Source organism: Myotis myotis, unplaced genomic scaffold, assembly GCF_014108235.1.
Source record: "Myotis myotis isolate mMyoMyo1 unplaced genomic scaffold, mMyoMyo1.p scaffold_m19_p_4, whole genome shotgun sequence".
Lineage (NCBI taxonomy): Eukaryota > Metazoa > Chordata > Mammalia > Chiroptera > Vespertilionidae > Myotis > Myotis myotis.
This window is the reverse complement of record NW_023416346.1, coordinates 121,383,214-121,390,608: the sequence shown is the minus strand read 5'-3', so window position 1 is coordinate 121,390,608 and position 7,395 is coordinate 121,383,214. Positions and strand designations below refer to the sequence as shown.

Genomic DNA, 7,395 nt, shown 5'->3' with positions numbered 1-7,395 from the left:
TGTTTTAACGTGGCTCTTTCACCCGACCTAGCAGGTTGGCAGTCTGAAGGAATGGGCAATGTTTTCCTGCCATCCCCATTACCAAAGCATAATATCTGCATGACGTTATTACTTTATAAATGTCTTCCCTACCTCACTGTAAACCACATCTGTTGCTTTACCATTACCAGCACTTAGCAGAATGTCTGGCACATAGTAGGTGCTCAGGAAGGAAAAAAAGGAGGAAGGGAGGGAGGGAAGACCTAAATTCAATGTTATGGGCTGAATTGTGTACTCCCCAAATTCATGTAGAATTCCTAACCCCTAAAACCTCAGAATATGACTTTGTTTGGAGATAGGGTGTTGGACCCTTGATCTTGAACCAGACTCCAGAACTGTGACAAAATAAATTTCTGTCAGTCTGTGGTATTTTGTTATGGCAGCCCTAGCAAACTAATATGCTATCATAATATAAAACTACTACAAATGTCTACTGAAAAGGACAGGATAACTGCAGGCCTATAACCCATTCCCTCTCTAACAGCAACCAATGATCTCAAATTTCCTTTTAAATGTGCTAATGACATTTACTAGCAGAAATAAAACAAAAAGTCCTTATCTCTAAAACGCTTTTAGCAAGATACGCTTGGTCTATAGAGATAGCTTCTTGTAAAATTTGCAATTTATGGATTTATGAGGCATGGTTGGAGAACGAGGACTCAACATTTAAATTGTGTAATTAATGAGGCATAAAAAGGGGGTGTTGCAAAACCAAATGACTCCCTTTGTTTAAACAATGTCTCCACAAACATCGCACAGAGGAAAACTTGTTCTTTAATTCTGAATCAATCCAAAATGTACCATTATGAGGGAGAAAGGGGTTGTTTTGGAGTTAAATCTGATAATCTTGGACTTCTCAAAGAAAAGAGTCTCATCTGTGCCTGTATCCTTTGAATGATTAATCAAGTTTGGTATTGGGTAAGATCTATGACTGATGTGAGTCTTATTTAACAAACTCTTTAGGCTAACGAAAACTTTGCATAGAAAAACTAGTTCATACTTCTTAACTCAGAGACATTCCTGTTTTAAGTTTTACCAATCCAATTTGATAAATTTATACCTTGGATAAAATAATTTGATAATATGAAGAATCAACATGTAATTGCAATAACCTGATAAAGGAACATACATGCATTTGTTTGAAACTTTATTATATAAATTTTCGTTTCTTTTAAAGATTACAAAACCTGTTCTGTGACAGGAATACAAGCAATATTGTTCCAGGATTATTCATGGATACATCTGAAAGAGCTTAGATTACACATTAATAGTATGATTTGAAAACTTCCCCAGATTAGACTCTTAAGTAAAACAATTTAAAGTATTCAGTGATATGTAATCCTTTACAAGCATTTCATAATTATGGCAGCAGTCCCAAGCATCTGATATGATTTAACCACCAATAAAAGGTACAATACATAAGAACTCATGATATGGTACCTCGGGCTTCTGGCATGCCTTACTAGAGAGAAACTAGTAGAAAGTAAGATGATATATAATAGTAGAAAAATACTTGTGATTTTTTTTAAAAACTATCTAAGTAGATGCCCACCCCATTCCCACCCAAAAATGCAAAATAATTACATCCCTTAGGTGTATACTTTCCCTTCTGCATAGGGTAACATTTAAGATAAACCTAATACACATACATAATTTTAAGAATTAAAAACTCATCACCCATAATTATTAAGAATGCTAAGAAATGGCAATACCTTGAAGCATTTTTTGATTAAAAAACAAAGCTTTAGATGGAACACTACACTTAGAGGAACACAAACCCAAACCTTTATCCTTATGCCCTTGCTTGGTATTTAAAAGTTCTACTTTAAATACTTGTTTGAAAAACTCAGTATACAGTTCATTCAGTACTATAGTGATAATAGGAGTAAAGATTTTCACTTCCATTAGATAATGAACTAATCTACTTAGAGGACTATTATAGCAACTCTCCTCTCACATACGTTTACGTATATTGTACTCAAATGGTATGTGCTCTAAAGAGGTTTTCTTGAGGTTTGAACCTCTGAACTTAGTTTCTAAATTTTCCTTTCCACTAATCTCTATTCAATGTCATATACTTTGCTAGTTGCTCTGGGAGAAGTCATGGACATTTAAACAGCTTATCATGCACTTCAAGGTTACATGGAAAAATAATGAGGAAAGTGCCTTAAGAGGTAGGAAGTAGGCTCTTATCCCAACCCTTGGTATGCCCTGTTATGAACAGTTAAAAGACTGGAATCAAAGTGGTAAATGTGAGACTAATAGTAATACAAGGCTTAAGAAAATTAAGTCAACTTAATTACTAGGATTCTTTGAGAACACTCACATTGGAACCAGTTACAAGTCACTCGATCACACAGAATACAGCAGTGTCAAAAATACATAAAGCACACTGTAGATATAAATTCTTCTTGGCCATCCATACTTAGGTATTATCACTCTGTAGATTCTTCACTAGAAAAAGTGGTTAAGCTTGGCTCTGCAGAATACCACAGTCCCAAGAAAGTGAATTTCATTCCTTCATTAATTGGTCTCCACCAATGGTCACTTGGGGAGACCAGCAACATGTAAGCAATCTAGAGGTGAAAAGAGGGCTATTTTCATTTGTTGAAATAAAAATAGAGGTAAGTCAACCTCTTTGTGAATTAAATAAGGCTCAAAGTATACATCCAGTTCGTTAGTCACATGGAGTTGGACCTTTCGGAGGGACAGAACTCTAAAACTAGATTGGAACCTCCTGGTTTAAGCACCAAGGGTCAGCCATGAAACCCATCGGATTTGTTAATCAGACAAAACAGACCTTTTCTGACCCTTTACATTCCTGAGATATGTCCTAATGTCTTCATAAATCTCAAGTGCTTGATACCATCGTTAAGAGAAAATTTTCTCTATAAAATACAGTTAAGAAAACTGAAAAATTTTAGGACATTTATAATAAAAGCCAGGAAATAGAGAATGTCAGTCATATTGAGATGTGTATTGCTGGCTTCCAAGGTCATTAAGTATATCTGTACCAAGGCCCCCAAATCTTGAATGTTTTTCTGCTCTCAGGCTGGACCTATCCCAGCCCCTTTCCTACACAAACTATTCTGTCTATTCATGAAGCCTTTGCACCCCTCTACACCTTCAAGTCTTTCCTGGGCCGAGGGTGCAGGGCACAGGTAACAGGCCAATCCCACCTCCCATGATGTCTCCTGGCCCATACCACTTCTTAAAAACAGATGGGAAATGGTTGACCCAAACTTGCTCTTTGCAGCCCACCACGAGGGAAATGTGGAATCTCTTGCCATACACACACCACACCCTCTCTAGACTCTAAGTTGACTTTTCCCACATGTCAGCTTCACAGCATCTTGACTCTGCCTTGTCAAACATTACTACACTTTTGGGCTTTTGGGGTTGCTAATGAATAAATGAATCCATATCAAATCTGTTACACACAAGGGTCTATTGTACTTAAAAGAAGACATCAACTCTATAAATTAGAGGGAGTGGAAATAATTTATATAAAAAAATTAAAAGGACAAAAACTTACCTTAGTTTAATATCATCATTTGCAAGGGAAGATACAAAACACATGGTAGTATAATCTGTATTTTCCAGTATACACTTGGCAATGCTAAATGCAACCTACCATTTAGGATATTATTTTTAATTATAAGCTAAGAGGAGGTTTGTGAAAGTAGCCCGATAGTTTAGTTCCTTCTTTCCATTGAAGTATTTTTAAGATTGAACTAAAATCTCCTGGGAGAAGCCTGGGAAGCAGCGACACTAACTGGTGAAGGCCTCACTACCACAACTATAGGGGCCTGGAGGAAATGGAGGTGAAGAAATTGATGGAAATGTTAGCCCAGCACAAGCACTACATGTAGAGCACACTGTTGGTCAAGTTTGTCTTCTGTAAATCAAAGGCAATACGAACACCAGAACCACAGATACAATAAATTATGCTCACGAACTGCTTTTTAGGCAGAAAGCCTTGTTTTGTGAACATATAACTTGCTTTTTTCCAACAAAACTGGCAGTTGGACTAGGTAAAGAAGGGAATTATCTTTGAAAGCAATAAACTCGAGTTCATATACCAGTAGAGGAGTGTCCCGAGAAATATGTAGTTTTTGAATAACTCAGCTTCTGATTGGCTGATAACCTGAACGGAAGGCAGCATGGTGTTATGGGGGGGAAAAAACTAAATGGAGTTAAGAATTCTAGTCTTTGCTTTGGGTCACAGGTTCTTTACATGCAATACGCAAAAGTTGGACTAGATGACTTTATAAGGGTTTACACGTTTACTTCTGATTCTAAAAGACTACAATGGGAAAATACACCTAAGCAATTATGGAATAGCATCAGCGCAAAAAATCTGAGACTATATGCCCAGATTTACATTAACATTTTAAAAGCTACAAGAATTTGGGATGACTGGGGTTTAAGACACTGAAAAGAAAGGAAGGAAGGAGAGAGAGAGAGAGAGAGAGAGAGAGAGAGAGAGAGAGAGAGAGAGAGAGAGAGAGAGAGAGAGAAAGGAAGGAAGGAAGGAAGGAAGGAAGGAAGGAAGGAAGGAAGGGAGGGAGGGAGGGAGGGAGGAGGAAGGGAGGAAGGGAAGGAGGGAGGGAGGGAAGGAGGGGAGGGAGGGAGGGAGGGAGGAAGGAAGGAAGGAAGGAAGGAAGGAAGGAAGGAAGGAAGGAAGGAGGAAAGGAAGAAAGAAGTTTTCTTTCTGGGCAATGAAAAGCATCTACATATTCAAGAATTTAAAAAATTCTCCATCTGGATCTTCTGAAATCCCTCCTCTTACACATTTTTTAGAAGATAAACTTACATTTGATTTCTATGCAATAACCATTTTGGGTCACTTGGGCAAAAGGAATGTTATAGATTTTGCCTTTCTCTTTAATTGCATACATGAGAAATTAAGGAATAATAAGTGCTTCTAAGACAGACAAATCACGCTTTCTTGGCTTTGTACTCTCAAGTGAAAGATTTAAAGTTTCTGGCAGGAAAATGATTTCTGATGTAAATGGCTTAATACATGACGAAGGAAGATCTGTTTGGGCACATTCTTGATGAGGTAAGTTAAATTACTTTATCCTTGCTCATATGTTTTCAATATTACATATTGATGTATGCTAGGTAACTTGGCAAAGATACAGGTCATAATGGATACAGAAATTTCTTTAATCAAATAAAATTATGGAAACTACTACATTAGATGTAGATAATACTGTAATCTAAGCAGACTCAGTGACCATTATGAAAAGTGATTATATCTGAAGTTAAAGGAAGTACTACACAGCTACAAATCATCAGGAGAAATTCAGAAAACACTCAATGCTAGATATTCACTTAATCTACCTTAGCTATCATTTTAGGTTAGAACAGATATTGTTTGATCAAGAATGTTTTATTCCCTAGAATTAGAAAGTTTTAATCCAGTTTCATATAGAGGCCTGTGGCTTTTATTACACTCAAATTGGTATTTAATATAAAGCATCATAATGGGATAGAGCTCATTTACTGTTTTTCCAAAAAAGCATACCTTTCTCACAGGTATACAAGAACAGGTATCTTGTTATTCATATGCTAAATTCTGCAATTTGATCTACTTAAACATGAAATATCCACTGGGACTTGAATGACCTGTTGCTAAAATTTCCTTGGCCAATTTCTCCACCACAGGCCTTTGATGTATATTGGCAAAATTCCAAATTATATGCCAATTTTAAGTATGGACACTATTTAAGATTAAAAGTGCAACAACTACTTCCTTAATTAAAAAAAAAGAACACTAAAGAATTGCAAAGTATATGAACTAACTTCATAGGTGTACTCTTGATGTCATGCCACAGACATATAACTTTCTCTACCGTAACAGCTCTACAGGTTAGTCTGACAGAGCACCCAACTTTAAGTAACAAACAAACGAACGAACCAGTGAAACAGACATGGGGAAAGATATGTACATTTTGGAAGTATTACATTCAACAGCTGTTCTACAATCTGGCCATTTTTAGCGCTGTCCAACAATACTGTTAATCCAGGTGAACTATTTAACCAGATTTAATAGTCAATTGATTATTAATAAAAGATTCCAAGTTAAACAAGGCATGTATACATTAAAGAAAGCAGTACAGAAATGTACTGTATATGAACTGTTTACAAAAACATACAAAATGTTGGATGGCACAAGGGATACAGTGCTAATATAAACGGATTGTTTAAGCTAAGTGCTTAACATAAACTGTCCATCCCTATAACTAACAAAGAATATTTAAGGGACATGAAATATTTTCTATAAAAATAATGCTATATGGTGTAGAGTACTTTATTCAGTGTATTTTTAGGTGGTATTCATATGTTCATTCTTCTTCTTATTGATTCAGTGAATATATCTTCATCATGTTTCCATTTCCATTTCATCCGAAGCTCCAGGAAAATCTAACTTGCTAACAATCATGTAAAGCGAGAAGAGATGAAAGCGGGAGCAGCAGCAGGAGCAGCAGCATTATGGGTACCAGCTGGGACAGTGTGTGCTTGCAGGTGTCTCTCAGATATGTGCTACCTGTCGCCAGAACTTGTGCTATCAGCTTACACCATGGTACCAAATATTTCACTGAGGTCACTTCACAGGGCTGTGGAGGTGATTTTTTTAATACCTCTTCGCTGAGCAAGAGTAGAGCGGCCTACTGGTTCCAAAACTGGTGACTGATTACGGTTTAAAGCAGAATATGTAGCTGCCATGGCACCCTGAAAACAGGAAAAAAATATCAAAACAGAAATGACAATGGGTAATCATGTACACAGAACATGAAATGAACATTTTCCCCCAGATAATTTCTTCACTAGCAAACATATAGATTTTATTAGCCTCATAATGAAAATAACCACACTGGCCAAACCCTCTGATTTAACTAAAATTGAAGAGGCCAATGTGGGAGGTTGAAATAATGGATGAGAAGACAGGGATGGCTTCATAACAAGCAGTCCTCACTTTTCTCAGGACTGTTCAACTTTTTTTCCTTTGCAATCTTTATTTTCAGAGGCAGCAAAGCATGCTCTTTTGGAACTTGTAGTTTGCTTTGGGCTGTGCATAAGAAAGTATAAAGAAAATAGGAAATCCATAAGCTTATCTGATGGATAAATTCAGAAATTTAGAGGTCTTTCTTAAACTAGATTTATTACAACACTTCGGCACAGCTTGACTTTTTCTTTTCTAAATCACCCACTTGTAAGAGAATCCCACAGGAGAACTGAACGCAGGCTGAGGGATAGTGACTGGTCCAGGTGCTGCGACATGGAGGGGGCATCTCACAGTTTCTCTTAGAGGACACAGGGAAAACAGGACCTGAATTGGGCTGCTCA

The 7,395-nt window shown here is 36.9% G+C and overlaps 1 protein-coding gene across 14 annotated transcripts in view; it reads right to left on the bottom strand.

Moving 5' to 3' along the window:
- Nucleotides 1-5,190: 5,190 nt before the first annotated feature.
- RPS6KA3 (ribosomal protein S6 kinase A3) overlaps nucleotides 5,191-7,395 on the bottom strand; it is a 123,039-nt gene continuing 120,834 nt past the window's right edge. For all 14 annotated transcript variants that reach the window (XM_036304392.1, XM_036304391.1, XM_036304396.1 and 11 more), the window contains one exon: nucleotides 5,191-6,780. In XM_036304392.1, coding sequence (XP_036160285.1) covers nucleotides 6,658-6,780 — 123 coding nt within the window. In that variant the 3' untranslated portion in view covers nucleotides 5,191-6,657. The remainder of the gene's footprint in view (nucleotides 6,781-7,395) is intronic.